General features: G+C 67.5%; 1 protein-coding gene across 1 annotated transcript; it reads right to left on the bottom strand.

The window, feature by feature from the left end:
* Positions 1 to 605: 605 nt before the first annotated feature.
* SEZ6 (seizure related 6 homolog) lies at positions 606 to 14,121 on the bottom strand (the record flags this gene model as incomplete). The annotated part of the gene is made up of 17 exons (XM_082776698.1): positions 606 to 677; positions 1,515 to 1,617; positions 1,709 to 1,829; positions 1,960 to 1,998; positions 2,084 to 2,281; positions 2,383 to 2,574; positions 2,668 to 2,862; positions 2,943 to 3,139; positions 3,238 to 3,376; positions 3,616 to 3,810; positions 3,897 to 4,063; positions 4,529 to 4,697; positions 4,785 to 4,970; positions 5,259 to 5,451; positions 6,097 to 6,230; positions 6,301 to 6,864; positions 14,058 to 14,121. 17 exons carry the CDS (start codon positions 14,119 to 14,121, stop codon positions 606 to 608), a joined length of 2,928 nt encoding a protein of 975 aa, XP_082632824.1.
* Positions 14,122 to 16,201: the final 2,080 nt, after the last annotated feature.

The following is a 16,201-nucleotide window of genomic DNA, read 5'->3' on the forward strand; positions in this document are numbered from 1 at the left end:
CCATAGGGTGCCAGGACGTGCGGTTTGGGATTTTTTTTTTTTTTTTGGGGGGGGGGGGGACACGGGGACACCCCCATGGGTGCCCCCCATCCCCCGGGAGGGTGAAGCAAGCAGAGAGGGGGGGACACCAGGAGGTGGGGGGGGGGGCAGCATGCTGGGGGCACCGGGGTCAGGAGGGGGATGGGGGTGGGGTGGGGGCACCCTGAGCCCCCCCTCGTGTCCCCCCCCCCCTTTAGGACACCCCATTACCTTGCTGGCTGCCCCCCCACACCCCCCCCGGCACCTTCAGGCTGCCCCCCAGGGACCCCTGCCCATCCCTGGGGGCTCCCCACGGCCTCGCACCCCCCCCCACCCCATTTGGGGGGCGTCCTCCATCACTGGGGAAACTGGGGGGGGGGCTCAGCACCCCCTGCCCACCCCCAGCAGGGGGGTCAGGGGGGGGCTGGGGGAGACCCCATGGGGGTCTTGGAGGGGTTGGGGTGGCGGGGAGGTTTTGGGGAGGGGGGCTCCCGCCGGGGGGGGGCTCCTTGCGGGAGGTGTGCCTGGCCCCATAGGGGGGGTTATGGGGGGGGGGGGGGGGGCAGCAGGCACACGGGGGGGGGGGCTCAGGAGGGGGCTGCGGCACCCCGGGCTAGATGGACACCTCGTATTCCCTCGTCTCCTGCAAAGGAAACAGACTGCGAGGGGTTGGACACCCCCTGGTGCTGCGGGGTGCCTGGGGTGGGGGGGAAACGTCTCCCACCCTATACGGTCCTGGGGGGGGGGCACATCCCGTAGGAAGCTTGTCCTACAGAGCCCAGTCCCTGGGATGGGTGCTGCGTCCCGTGTGGGGGCGTCTGGGGGGGCTGTCCCACCCCGGGTATAGTGCTGGGGTGGGTGTCCCATCCCATACTCGGTCCCCAAGGTGGATATCCCATTTAATAGGTGGCCCTGGGGGTGCACGTCCCATCCCATAGGTTGTCCCCGAGGTGTAGGTCCCATCCAGTAGGTGGCCCCAGGGGTGAATATCCCATCCCATACACGGCCCCGTCCAATAGGTGACCCTGGGGGTGCACGTCCCATCCCATACCCGCTCCCCAAGACATAAATCCCATGCAACAGATAGCCCCGGGGGGGGTGAATATCCCATCCCATACACGCTCCCCGAGACATAAATCCCATCCACTGGATGGCCCCATGGATGCACATCCCACCCCCTACCCGGTCCCTGAGACACAAATCCCATCCCACACATATCCCTGGGGCTGAAAATCCCACCCCACACACACTCCCTAAGACCCACATCCCACCCTATAACGTCCCGGGAGGTGCCCACCCACCCCATACCCCTCCCCAAGCCCCCCCTATCCCACCCCACTCATTCCCCAGGGGGGGTGCACGGCCCCCTGCGCGCACCCCTTGGGGACACGCAACCGGGGGAAGGGTCCCCGGGGAGCACGATCCCCCCCCTTTATCCATGGTCTTATGGGGGGGCGCAGACCCCCGGCTATGGGGGCGGGGGGGCCGGTGCTTACTCCGGTCTCGTAGGTGGGGTTGTCGAACGCCGACTCCACGGTGATGTGGTCGTAGGGGTGCGAGCCGGAGAGGGGCAGCTGTAGGGCCGGCTTCCCCTGGAGCCTGCGGGGAGACGGAGACAAAGAGGGGACAACGGAGGGGCTGGGAGCATAGGGGGGGGGGTGCTGGGGACCCCCCCCAGGTGGGCACTCACTTGGAGAAGTAGAGGTAAACGCCCGCGATGAGCAGGGCCACCACCAGCACGGGCAGGAAAACGGCGATGGCCACGTTGGTGCCCTCCAGCGCCGGCCCCGAGGGCACAGCCTTGGCCACGGCTGCCCCGGGGGGAGCAGAGGAGGAAGGAGGGGGCTCAACGGGGGGGGCACCCGGCAGCGGTTGCACCCCCGGGGTGCTCACTATGCGCTAGCACCCATGGGTGCCCCAGCAAGCCCCCGCTTCCCTTACCATCCAGGTTGCGGTTGCTGTAAAACTCATCGTAGGAGGCTGCAAAAGGAGCTGATAAATGGGGAGAAATGTGGGGTGGGGGGGTCCACGGGGGTGTCGGGGCAGGGGGTGGGGGTCCGCTCACCCGCTTTGCAGATGGGGGGAGAGCCGCTCCAGCGCGAGGGGTGCCCGGGCAGGCAGCGCAGGGTGCCCTCGCCCAGCAGCGCCCGGCCGGAGGCGCAGGAGAAGCGCAGCGTGGCCCCCGCCGGGTACAGCCGCCTCTCGGGGCTCTGCCGCCCGCCCGCGGGCACGCCGGGGTTGTGGCAGGGCTCGTACGCCTCCGCTGCGAGGGCAAGGGCACGGGCACGGCCACGTCACCGCCCGCTCGTCCTCCCTCCCCACCCTTGGGTGCACACCGGCCCCCCGGGGGTGCCCCCGACTCACGGATGCACTTGGGCAGGCGGTCGCTCCATTTGGGTCCCCCCGACGCGCGGTCGTGGCAGGTGAGGAGCCCGGCGCCCGCCAGCACGTAGCCCTTGTCGCAGACGAAGCGCACGGTGGCCCCCACCGGGAATTTGGGGCTGGAGACCACCCTGCGGCTGTGCTCGGCGTCCCCGGGGTCCCGGCAGGTGGTGACTGCGGGCGGCAGGGACGGGGAGGTGAGGGATGCGGCCGAGGGATGGGGTGGGCGAGGAGGGGACGTGGGGGGCGCGTGTCCCCGCTGCTCACCCCGCTCGCAGGAGGGCAGGTCGCCGCTCCACGTCAGGTCCCAGTGGCACATGAGGAGGTCGGTGCCGGCCAGCTCGAAGCCAGGGTAGCAGTGGAAGGTGACGACGGTGCCGTGCAGCAGCTCGGGCTGCGAGGCCGTCTTCCAGCCGTTGGCGATGTCGGGCAGCTCGGGGCACGTGTCGTTGCGGGGCACCTCTGCGGGGACAGCGGGGTGAGAAAGGGACAGGAACAGGGACGGGGAGGACGCCGACACCCCTCCTTGCCACGGGGCTCACCGGAGAAGTGGATGACGAAGCCCTGCCGGTAGGCGAAGGCGCCGGCGCCGGGGTCGGACTGGAACTGGATGGTGACATCGGCGCTGGAGGCGAAGAGCTTGAAGCGGCCGCGGGCGCCCGTGTACTGGCCCAGGATGCGCGCCGTCAGGTCGTCCCCGTCGTAGAAGGTGAGCACGTCCCCGGCACCCAGCCGCAGCCTGGGGGACACGGGGTAGGGTGTGAGGGCAGGGTGGGTGTCCCTACCCCCAAAACCCTCCCGGACTCATCCCCGTGCCGCGGAGCCCCCCGCACTCACACGCGGACGTCCAGCATGACGCGCTTGTCCTCCTCCACGTGCAGCCCCCAGATGCAGTCCTGGCCCTTGCCGTACGCCTCCGGCCAGTTGGGCGACAGCACCACGCCGGCCGCGTCCGTCAGCTCCCCGCTGCACACCGCTGCGGGCGCACGCCGGGCTCGGCACCACCGTGGGGGCACTCGCCACAGCGCCCACCGTGGCCCCCCCCCAGCTCCAGCACCCGCTTTGGCACCCCGAATCTAGCACCCAGCATCGTGGCGCTCACCTCCAGCACGCGCCGCGCCGTGGTGGCTCCACCACCCGTGGTGACCCATCCCCAGCTCCATCCCCCCCAGGTCCGGCACCCACAGCCCCCCTCCTCCCGTCCCCGGTGCCCACCGCGGCACGCCGGCTCCGTCTCGTTCCACTGCGGGTCGCTGGGGTCGACGCACTCGATGATGGTGGAGCCCTGCTCCAGCGTGTAGCCGGGGTCACAGCTGAACTCCACCGTGGTGCCCACCGGGTACCGGGGGTCGCTGGCCGTGAAGTTCCCGTACTTGACGAAGGGCTCGTAGCAGTGCCCCTGCTCGAAGGCTGCGGGCACACGTGCAGAGGTCTGTGGGGTCCTGGGGAGGGGGTGTGTGTGGGGTTGCCCCCTCCCCGTCACCCCGACCCCGTACCCTCGTAGCGCAGCGCCATGCCCGCGGCGGCCCCGCTGCTGTCGGTGGTGAGCTCCACGAAGAAGTGGCGCCCGGTGCTGAGCAGCCCCTCGATGGGCAGGTACTCCACCTCGTAGGAGTCGTACACCGGGGGTGCCTCCACGTTGTTCCCGTTGCGGATGATGAGCCTGGTGAGGCGCGGGAGGGTCAGGGCGCTGCACCCAACCTTGGGCATGGCCAACGGTGCCCATCCTTGGACGTGGCCAATGATACTGACCCTAGGACATGGCCAACGGTGCCCATCCTTGGATATGGCCAACGGCACTGACCCTAGGACGTGGCCAACAGCACCCATCCCTGATCATGACCAACGGCACCCAGCCTTGAGTATGCCCAATGGTCCCCATCCCTTGGTATTGCCAACGGTACCTTTGAATTTGGCCAACGGCACCTATCACGGAACTTGGCCAAGGACACCCATCCTTGGATATGGCCAACAGCACCCGTCCTTGAGCACTGCCATCCCCCTGTCCTTGAGCACGGCCAACATCACCCCTCCATCAGCAAGGCCAACCCCTCCCACCCCCTCTCATGGCGCGGGGCTGTCCCGAGGTGCCCCCTCTCCCCCTCTCCCACCCCGTGCGGACCCAAACCTGTCGTCATCCTCGGCCAGCGAGACCTTCTCAAAGTGGAGGTGCAGGCGGTGGCCGGCGGGCGCCTCCAGCAGCCAGTGGCAGGTCAGGTTGTTGCTGTAGTTCCCGGGGAAGCCGGGGGAGACCACGCGCCCCACCGTGGCGTTACGGATAGCCCCGCCGCACGCCGCTGCGGGACGGGCAGGGGTGGTCAACGGGTGCTTGGGTGGCACCGGCCGCGTCCCCACAGGGGGTTCACCCATGCACCGGGGCTCACCCATGCACTGGGGCTCGCGGGCGCTCCAGAAGGGCCGGGTGGCGTTGCGGCAGGTGAGCAGGCGGGCGCCCTGCAGCTGGTAGCCCGCAGCGCAGCGGAACCGGGCGTCCCCGCCGGGGTGCAGGCTGCTGACCGAGACGTCGCCGAAGGCGGGCCGCGATGGGAAGGGGCAGCTCAGCAGGTAGGCTGGGGGCGGGCGGTGGTGTTACGGGGCAGGACAGACCCCCTCCGGGCACCAACATGGGGGTCCCGCACCCATCCCTCAGCCCCAGCCCCTTGCATGTCGGTGATGTTGCTGATGGTGCTCAATGAGGGCGTAATTTCTAGTGCTAATTATCTCTCCGTTAGTGCACCCGCTTAACCCGGCGGTGGCATGGATCGCCGTGCTGCAAATTGGTGCCACACCAACGGGGGCACCCCACGGGGACAGGCAGCACCCCGCGGGGTGTCAGCAGTCCCGGCAGCGCCCCGTACCTTGGTAGTGGAAGCGGTAGGAGCCGGGGCTGGTGGGCTGGGGGCTCTGGAAGCGCAGGGTGAGCAGGTTGGCGGGGCTGCGGATGACCTGGCCCCGCAGCAGGAAGGACTCGTTGGCCAGCACCGCGGGCTCCAGCCCCGCCACGCTCTCCACCGTCAGCGTCTCGCCCTCGGCCAGGCTGATGTTGTGCACCTTTGGGGGGGAGGGGAAAGACACGAGGGGGGTGTCACCGCTCTCCCTGGCAGCGGGATCTCCCGCGGTCGATAGCGCGCCGGAGCTTGTCCGCGCGGGGCAGCGCCTTTCAAACACGGTTAGCGCCGCCGTAAATCTCCCCGTGGCACGTGGAGCAGCAAGAGCCCAGCCAGAGCCCTGCGGCACGGCCGGGCCCGCGGCAGCCAGGCGCGTGCTCCAGCACTCCGGAGCAATTTGCTGTTAATGATGTTAATTAAGCAGCGCTGCGCGGTGATGAACGGCGGCGCCGGCGAGCGCGGCTCGGCGAGCTGGGGGCTGAGCGCGGAGCAGCAACCCCGTGCTGCTGCCTGCTGCTTGCAGGAGGCTTTTGGCGATGCCAGATTGGGTGGATGCCGTCGTTAATTAAATCCTATATTGCTTCTTCGTCAACAGGTGCCAGCCGTGGCAGCCGACAGCCACGGGGCATCGCGCCAGCCCCGTGCACCCACGTCTCTGCTCTGGAGCCCGAGGGTGGGAGATGCCCTGAGCTGTTTCTCCTGGGACAGTGGCACAGGGATGGGGACAAGGACAGGGACACGGCTCTCTGCGCCCTGTAGGGCCATGCGTGGAGACAGGGACTCACGCCCTGTGCCACCCGCAGCTCACCTTGATCTCCACGCCATAGCCAGGGTAGACGGAGATGGTGTAGGTGCAGTCCAGGCTGCTGTCATACGGGGCACCGGCCGGCTCTGGGGACACCAGCCAGCCCTCGGGGCCCGCCAGCGTCCGGTTGCACGGGGCTGGTGACAAGGAGACCCCCGCATCAGCCCCGTGTCTCCCCGACCCCCCAATCTCCCTCCCGGCGCTCACCTGGCCCCTGCAGCGTGGTGACGGTGGTGGTGGTGATGGTGGAGGTGGTGGTGGTCCCCTCCTCGTCCCCGGACACCCCAGTGCCCCCCGGGGATGTGCCGGGGGTGGTGGGCACCCGGCTGGGGGCTGCGGGGCTCGATCCTGACCCCACAGTGGGTGAGGGCGAGGGGTCTGCACCCGGCGTGACCCCCCACGGCTCCCCCCACGGCCCCGGGCGCTCGGCTGGCGTGGTCAGGGGGGCGGTGGGGAAGGCGGCACGGGGCAAGGCGGGGGCACGAGGAGGGGAGCGGGGGGCTGGGGGGCCAGGGGCCGGCCGCAGGGCATCAGCAGGCAGTATGGGGCCGGGAAGGGCGGGCGGGAAGGGCGCCTGGGCCAGGTAATCCTTCTTCAGGAAGGCCTCGTGCAGCAGGTCCTCCAGCAGCGGGTGGTGGTTGAGCAGCTTCAGGGTGGGCGCCGTGCTGACGAAGCGCGCCTCGGCCTCCCGCTCGGCCGGCGTGGGCAGCGCCGTGGGGTCCCCCTCGGCCTCCGAGCTCTCCCTGGCCTTCCCCTGCAGCCCATTGAAGCCTGGGGGGAGGAGAGAGAGGGTGGGGTGGTGGGGACGTGGTGCACCACGGGCTGGCGACACACCGTGGAACGATGATACACCACGGGCTGATGCTGCACCTTGTTCCAATGCTGCACCACAGACCGACGATGCGCCTTGGATTAATGCTGCACCACGGATTGATGCTGCACCAGGGACCAAAACTGCCCCACAAACTGATGTTGCCCCACAAACTGATGCTGCACCACGGATTAATGCTGCCCCACAAACCCATGCTGCCCCACAAACCCACACCTCACCACGGCGCTGCCCCAAGCACGAGCCCCTCACTGCGCACCGATGCCGCACGCGGTGACGCTGCGGTGCCACCCGCACCTTTTGGCCATGCTCCCAGCACAGCGGTGCCATGCCGTGCCGTGCCACGGGGAGGAGAGCGGTGGCAGGGGGACCGAGGGCTGTCGATAAAGCCGATCGCTTTCTCCAGATGCATTCCTGGGTGAGCAGGGCCTGAGCCAGGGCAGTGAGCGAGCGCATCGACCGCACGCAGCAGGGCTCCGCCGCACCTCACCCCAGCGTGCTCTTCACCAGGGCAGCATGGGCAATTAGGGCTTGGCTAATTAATGCACAGCTGGGTCACGCTGCACGTTAAGGGTTGCCCTCCTGTCCTCCGAAATCAGCCCTGCTGGGGGCAGCCCTGGCCTCAGCTTGTCCTCTCCGTGGCAGGGACCCCCCCAGGACCCCCATCCCCACGGTGCAGACGTGCAGGTGGCTACCACGGGGCCGTCACCGTAGCCCCAACGCTGGGACCGTGCCCACCAGCACCCCAAAATATGCCAAACCTGGCCCCCTCCCTGCTGCCCCACACAGCCCTGAGGACCCCCCCGGTGCCACCTCCCAGCCCCCTTTACATCAACACCCAGCTCTGCGAACACCCCAATTAACCCAAACGAGAACAGGACCTCATCAGCCCTAACGAGCCACCGTGGGGGTCTCGGGGGGGGGGCTCAGCCCCTATCCCAGCCGTGCTGTGGTGCCGGGGGGGGGTGACAGTGACGCTCAGCACCCCGACGTGGCACGGAGCAGGGCGCATGGGCACATCTCGCCGCGCACCGGCGCTGATGACACGATACTGCCAATTACCGGGTAATTAGACTGAGCCGTAGCAGGGCAGGGCCCCGCAAAGATTAATTACTCTGCGACTGCCACTTTTAAGGGACTATTAAGAGACATTAGCTTCAGAGAGCAGCGTGGGGGGAGCCGCTGGGTGCTGCAGCTTGTCCCCGGCACCACGTCACCCTGTCCCCGCGTGTCCCCCCGCTGCCCAGGGGGGTGAGCGCCCAGCCACGACGCCTCCGCGAGGTTAACCTGCCCCCCGGCACCGCCGGAATTATTTTCTAACAGGATCCATTTATTAGAACATAAAAGTTAATGAGTTTATATTGAAGGGCGCCAAAAATCCCTTTTAGGCTTTTATAGCAGATCGGCGCTCCGGGCCTGGTCCCGCGCTGCTCGTGAGCTGTCCCACGCAGCAAACGGGGGCGCTGGGGCTGAGACATCCCCCCCCCAAACCCCTCACACCCCCTGCCCACAGCCTGTCACCTGCTCAGGGTGCTGGGGGCACGGTGGCACGTGTCTGGGCTGCGTGGATGGGGCCATAACACCACGGTGTTGTGGGTGGCATGGGATGCTCGTGGTGCCACGAGGATGTTTTGGGTGCCACTAGGATGCTCTGGGTGCCAAGAGATGCTCGTGGTGCCATGAGGATGTTTTGGGTACCAGGGGCTGATTTGGGGTACCAGGAGATCCTCTGGGCACCAGGGGATGCTCCTGACCCTCGGAGGACACCGGGTGCTGGGGGGCACCGCGGAAAACCAGAGCGAGCCCAGATGCCACCACTGTGCCCCTCAGGCACCGCAGGGATTACAACCTCCACCTCCGCAGACGTCTCTAAGCAGCTTATCTCCAGTGACCGTGCCACGGCTCTGTCCCTCCCGGGTCCCCGATGTGGCCGGGGACTGGTGACAAAGGGACCTCTGCTACCCAGCACCCACCACCCTGGGGCCTGGTGCTGTCGGGGGGGGCCGAGACCCTTCTGAAGGGGCCGTTCCGTCCCCTTGGGTGCCCCCTTGGCATGCGGGGCACGTGGCTGCGGCCGGGCCATGGTCCTAATCCGTCACATCAGCTTTGCCGGGCGGGAGTCTATTAACGGCGGCCGCGAGCCGGAGAGATGCTGGAGACTAATCCGTCTGCGGCGGGCGGCCGCCCCCCCGGCAGAAATCAATCGCGGCTGGTGTCGCAAATAAATAAATAAGCAGGCACGCAGCCGCCCGGGGAGCGCCGATCGATACGGCCGGCGAATAAAGCAATAACACAGCGCCCGGCAAAGCAGCCGGGATGGGCCAGATGCTCGGCTGCCCCCGGCACCGGCCCTGCGCCCTGCCTCAGTTTCCCCATCCCGGGGGTGCTGGTGCCCAGCCGGGGCGCAGGATCGGTGCAGGGAGCCGGGTTCGCCGCCCGGAGCAAGGGCAGGGGCCGTGAACGTGTAGGAGCCGAGGTTTATTTTCCAATTTAAAACCAATCTGGCTTTGCCCCCGTGGCCAGGGCTGGCAGCTGTGATGAATGAGCTGTCAGGCAGCCGGCGCCACGCTCGGCACCCTGTGGTCCCCAGACAGCCTCCCCCAGTCCCCAGACACCCTCCTGCGGTCCCCAGCCACCACGAGCACGTGCAGTGCCACCGGACTGAGCATCCCGAGCCACAGGGATGTGCCTGACTGATGGCAGCTCCCCGTCTCTGCCACCTGCCTCGGCGTCCCCAGGGATGGAGACGTGGCACGGGGACGGGGACGCCCTCCTGGGTGCCCAGGAGCAGGCAGGGAGCGTGGGTGAGTGCAGGCAGGGATGGGCACCCGTGGGTGGGCGCAGGCAGCACCAGGATGCAGGTGGGTGGCACACGAGCACGGATAGGGGTGGGTGGGCACACACATACAGCACGTGGGTGCAGGTGGGCACCACTCTGGTGCCTCCACGGCCAAACCAGGGCTGCTGTCCCCTCTCCAGAGAGGTGACAAGCAGTGACAGAACCCAGTGCAGCAGCAGGGGACACACGAGGGGCAGCCCCCGGGGACACCGTGGGCGAGCGCGGCTTCCAGCCCCGGCAGCTGGCGGCACAGCCCGGCTTTAATATTCATGGTGGCGCTCGCAGGGAAGCGTTTGACCTTGTATGTTTTGCGATTCTCCTTGAATTGAACAGTCATTTACCCGCTGACACATGTCACATGTCGCCGCAGTCGGTTCCCCGGAGCATCGCGGCCGAGCCGCCCGCTGACATCCAACCGCGCCGCCGGCACGCGCCGCCACCGAGCCCACGGCACCCAGCACCCAGCCTGGGGGCTCCGGGGGGGCCCAGCCTGGCCCCTTCCATCTTGGTGACCCCAAATTTGGGCCACCGATGCGTCGAGACCCGAGGGAGATGGGCACCCCTGGGTCGTGGTGCCCCCATCCCCTCCGTGCCGCCCTCGCTCCCCGCGCCCCCGGCCCCCGCGCCCCCACTTCCCCGCGCTCCCCGCGGCGCTAATGCATTTGTACGGCGATTTCCATCAGCAGCAGCGATGATAAATTGCATGTCTGCTGCTATTTCGGACCTGATCGCTGTCGCCACGCACGCCGGCGGAGCCAGCCAGCCTCGTGGCGGCGTTTCCCCCCTCCCCATGCGCACAGCGCCCGGAGCAGCCCCCCCCCGACCCCGCAGCTGTGTGCCAAAATCCCTGTCACAGCCCCCCCCGTGCCACCCTGGGGTGCCAGCCCCATCCCCTGGGGTGCCAGGCTGAGCTCGGGGCTGCACGGGGCAGCCTCGGTGCTGTGCACGGGTGACGTTTTTGCTCCAGTTTTTGTGTCCCCCCCCCCGACTCCCAGCCCTGCTCCTGCTGCCAGCGATCAGAACCGAAAGGCAGCGGCGCTCAGCGCATGAAACCCGCTCCTGGGGCTCCCCATTCGGCTGCTCGGCCCCAAAACCCAGCCCCAGGAGCACGGGGACGCTTCTGGGGGTGCCAAACCTCCCCCTAACCCCCCCACCAACCCCTCAGGATCATCCCTCCCCCCGTAACATAGAGCCCCGCACCCTTCCCGGCGCCCCATCGCTGCTCTGTTTCCGTAGGGCCTACACTAACAGCAGAGCCACCCAGCTCAGGCTGGAAGCCACCGAGGGCTGATGCCACGGCCACCCCCAAGGGGACCACAGCGGCTGGGGACAGCCAGAGCCCCCCCCTGTTTGGGGACAGCCCCCGCACGGCGCCGGCTGATCTGGCATTTCAAGCACCTCTCTCCATTTTCACAGGGTCACAGCGGCGCTCGCGCGGCTGATTAATATTTGATCCCTTCAGAGCAGCTCGTTACTGCATTTAAATTATATCCGTAATAACCCCCAGCGGCACGGCGAGCGGGCCGAGGGCCGGACGTGTCCCCAAAACCAGGACACCGCGCCACGGTCACCGCCACCGCGGGGTGCACGGGGCCGGGTCCCAGCGGGGAGCTTGGGGACACCCCCGGCCCCTCCAGGAGCCCTCTGGGGAGCAGAACCCCGGCACGAGGAAGGGATCCTGCCGCTCCCGAGCCACCGCCACCGCCGCCTGTTACTGGAGAGAATCCATTACCTCCCTGGTTATAGGCAGCTTTCAGAGGCAATCTTTCAATTGTGCGCATTTAAAGAATTGATTGGAAGCTAAATTATCCTCTCCTGCCGGATCCACCGGAGACACAACTTCATCCACCTCCCCGAGGGCAGCCGCCTGCGCCCCCCGAAGCCCCCAGCCCCAACCCCGGGCACCGCACAGCACCCGAATGCCCCGGCGAGCCCCGTGCCAGCCTGGGGGTCCCCAAAACACCCCGGCAGGGTGTCCCCATGCCCTTGCCGTGCCCTTCGCAGCGCACAGCCTCCTGGCACCCTGCGGCAGCGCCGTGCCCGGTGCGGTGCCCAGCGCCGGCTCCATCCCCGGTGAGTTTCCAAGCGAGGGGTTGCCGCTGGCCCAGCCACGCTCGCCGTCCCCGTGGGGCACCCCTGCCCCGCTTAAGAGCATTATCCAGATAATCCCGGCCTGGCAGCTCGGCGGCGTGGCGGCGATGCACTCCTCCAAGGCATGCAGGGGAGGAGAGCGCGCTCGGTTAATTACCGAAGCAGATGCTCGCTCGCTTCCTTCCCCGGCAGCCTCCTTGCACGCAAAGCCCCTCCGAGGGGGCACAAAGACCCCCCCCCCAGCAGGCACGCACACAGACTGCAGGTCCCCAAAACACATCGCTACCGGGTGTGCCTTGCTGAGGACGGATGGAGCAGCAGAGCCGGGGGGGCACCGCCAGGCCCCGCACCCCCCAGCCTCGATCTACGCCACCTGCTTTTGCTCCTAGGACCCCTCCTCACAACCCGGACCCTTCAGCGTGGCAAAAAAAAACTCCAAAATCCAGGCTGGGCAGGTTTCAGAGCTCGGGTGCTGCGGGGAAGGCGGGATGGAGCCGTGCCCTGGTACCGCAGCCGCTCGCTGCGGCAGCGCCACGGAGCTGCCCCGGTGGGCACCGGGGAGGGGGGAGCCAGGGCTGCCCCCAGGAGGGGACAGCACGGGGGGGGCTGGCAGGAGGGGGACAGGGTCAGACCCTTCCTCACCACCACCTGAGGACGTCTCCAATCCCCCGGCCTGGCTGAGGGCCCCAAGCCCCCATCCCCGTGCCTCCTGTCCCCGTGCCACGTCCCCACCACGCACCGGCCCCGATGCCGAGCCAAGGCCACACCGAGCGTGGCGGTGCCACAAAAGTCAGCGCCAGGCTGGGACCCCCATCTAACAGGGATTTTTTTGGGGGGCTGACCCCACAGGCAGCCCCCAGCCCTGAAACCACATCCAGGGGGCCACAGGGCGGATGGGACCCCACTGCTCCCAGCCCCGGGAAGAGCTCAGCACCTCCCAGGGCATCCCTACCTCTACGGCTCGGGGAAATACACATGCGGAGTTTAATTAACTTTATTGATATTCAGAAATTAGGGGACTGACTGGAGGTAATTGCTCATTAGAAATCATTAAACTGACACGGCAAGCACCAGCCTCCCTCCGGGGAAATCCTGCCCTACCCAGGGCCCCCTCTCCTGGGACAGAACCAACCCCAAACAGAACCAGGGACGCGACCCCCCTGCATCCCCACCACCCCCCCACACAGCAGGACAGAGCTCCCCGCAGCCTCACCCCAATTTTCACCCCACGGGAGGGGTCCCCTACATCCCCAAGAGGAATGGGGCCAAGGCCAGCAGCTTTGGGGTGGCGGGGCGAGCCGGGAATAGCAGCGGGCACGGGGCCACGGCGTCCTTCCCGGCTGGGCTCGGCGGCCAGATGGGAGTTTATGTAACTCCCTGCACGGCTGCTCCCTGCGGCTGGCTCCTCCACGCAGCCTGCACCCCACGGGGATGTGCCCCCCAACGGGGACAGACCCCCCCCTTGGGGACAGACCCCCTCACCAGACCCCCCTCGCTTGCGCCGTGCCGGATCAGGGCACCCCAAAGCTTCCCAGCTCCCCTATTTTTTATTTTTTTTGGGGGTGGGGGGCTGCCGAGCAGCACGGCGGCGAAGGTGCACGCACCCATGGGTGGTTTTAGGGTCGGCGAGGCGGGGGGGGGATGCGGGTGGTGGTCCTCCCCCTGGGAAAAGCCACCCCCTGCCCTTCCCCACCTCCCTCCCCACACCTTGGGGTCACCCCAAGCGATGCAGCAACCAAAAAGCCCCCCCCCACCAACACCCCCCCACATCCCCCCCCAACCCCACAGCGGGGTCTGCACGGAGGGAGCGGACCCCAATGGGGCGTAGCCTGCCCGTAGGGGGGGGGCGAGAAGCGGGTCCCCCCCGGGCGGTGCCAAACCGTGCTCCGCGTACCCCCCCCCCACATTTCACACCCCGGTAAAAGGGGGGGTGCCACCGGAGCCCACCGTGGGCGGCGTTGCAGGCTGCAAAACCCCACCGGGGGATATTTTTTTTTGGGGTTGGGGGGGACAAGATTAACGTTTGGTGGGGGGGGGCGCATAGAGGGGGAGGCTGGAGAGGAGATGTGGGGGGGGGGGGGCTCAAGTTGGCAAAGTTTGGAGCGGGGCCACCGGCACGGGGGGGTGCAGAATGGGTACGGGGGGGTCGTAAAATGAAAGGGGGGGGGGTGGTAAAATGAATTATTGGGGGGGGGGGTCTCTTACCGTGCGCGGGGGCGCGGAGCAGCGCGGCGAGCAGCGGCGGCAGCAGCAGCAGCAGCGCGCCCATGGCCGGCGGCGGCAGCACCGCGGACAGCTCCGCGCTGCGGGCGGGGGGGGGGGGGGGCAACGGGAACCTCCCCCCCCCCTCCATCACCACCACCCATCCCCTCCCCTCCCAACGCCCCGAGTGCGGCGCCCGCCAATCCTGCGGGCTGCGAACGGGGGGGGCTCCTCCCTGCGCCCCCCCCCCCCCCCTTTCCCTTCCCTTCCCTTCCCTTCGCCACCGCCGCCGCCTCCTCCCCGCCCAGCGCCGTGATGCTGGGAGAGAGGGAGGCTGGGGGAGGGGGGCACCCCCCCCAAAAAAAAAAGAAAAAAAAAATAGAATAATAAAGCCCAGTGCCCCCCCCCCCCCCCCATGTTGGTGGGGTGGAGCTATTGAGGGCTGTGGATGGAGAGGGTGGAAAGGCAGAGCTGCGCATCGCATCCTCTGTTTTTTTTTGTTTATTTTTCCCTTTTTTCCTCCCCCCCCAAGGACCCCCACCCCATCCCAACCTTGCATACCCCCCCCATTCCTCCCCCACCCCTAAATAGCCCCAAATAGGGCCGGGCTCATCACGCCCAAGCAGCGAAACCTGGGGGCGATGGCAGCTCGCGCAGCTTGGGCACCATCCTCCCCATCCCTCCCACCCCCGTTTCATTCCTCCCCCCCCCATCCAGGGGCTGAATCCTGCCCCCCCCCAGGACCCCTCCCTCGGGCTGCAGCCCCCCTAATCAGCAGCACGGCCCCCGGGGGGCTCGGTGGTGGGGGGGAAGCCATCCTTGCAGCAGGCAGATGGCGTTGGCACCAGCGCAGAGCTGCTCGGTGCTGGCTGCTGGACGGCTCCTGCCTTGTGTTAAAAATAATAATAAAAAAAAAAGGAGAGAAAAGAGAAAAAAAAAGGGCTCTTTGTTTAATAAACCGCCCCCCCCACCCCCCACGTCTCTGTGAAAGCCCAGATGGCTTCGCCTCGCCGCGCTGACGCCGCGCCGCGCGCAGCCCCCGCAGCCCCAAAAAGATGGGGCTGGGGGCAAACGCGGCCCTCGGGGCATCCCGGGGGGGCTTCAATCAACACCCACGGCACCGGGGGGGAGCCTGGCCCTGCCACGGGGACCCACGGCCTGGTTCAGTGTGGGGGGGGTCCCTTGGGGGTGCCGTGCAGGGATCTGGCACGCCCGCCACGCACCGAACCCCAGCGTTTGATCCGCCGGCGGCTCCGTCGATGTGCCGTGCGCCGAACCCCGGCGGGGCTGGGGAGACGGGCGTTTTGAGGCCAAACTGAAGTTTCTAGCGTGCCGATATTCAAACAATTTTAATCCGCCCGACGCTTCCCCCGGCATGCACCTGGACTGCTAATGAGGGGCTGCCTTAACCGGCTGTTGATTTTGAGACAAAGCAAACAAGCGCCGCGCGGGTAGATGCCTTCGGAGCCTTCGGAGCCTCGCGGGCGGCGCGGGACGGGGAGAGGCAAAGGAGGGCGAGAGCAGCCCGAGCCCCGCACACCTCAGCTCCTGGAGCTCCTTGGGGAATTTCTCTAGGGCTTTTGTAGGGGCTGGCTGGGTGCTGAGGGTGGCACAGCCCAGCAGGGAGCGTTGCGTGGGTGATGGTGGCCCTCGGAAACTCCAGCGCGCAGTGGGCACAGTGGGTGCATTGCATGCAGTGCGTGCAGTGCATGCAGTGGATGCAGCAAACCAGTGCCGAGCCCCACCAGGCCCTGGTTGCATCTCCTCATTCCCAATCCCTCCAGCCCTGATCCAGGCAGTTTCTGCAGCCCGGCAGGGAATATTTCATTCTTACCCCGCGGCCTGGCACCGCTCTCCTGACCTGCGCCGGCTCCTTTAGGGAGCTGACTTCTTGCTGCCGCGAGCATCGCCTGTGGTTAAGTCAAACCCAGGTCAAGAGGACGGTGGCAGGGCACGAAAAAGCACGCTCTGCCCCCTCCAGCCACATCCTGCTGCCACGGATGCAGGGCTGGAGGTGCAGGGGGGGTCCCCAAAAGCACAGGAAGATGCGGCTGCTTTGGGGTGCCGGCATCCCCCGAAGCCATAAGCCCTGGTTGTGCTCAGCCACGCAAGGAAAGCAACGGGCTGATCCTGCCCCACCGTGGGCC

This window comes from Aythya marila (genome assembly GCF_965140915.1).
Source record: "Aythya marila genome assembly, chromosome: 20".
Taxonomy (NCBI): Eukaryota; Metazoa; Chordata; class Aves; order Anseriformes; family Anatidae; genus Aythya; species Aythya marila.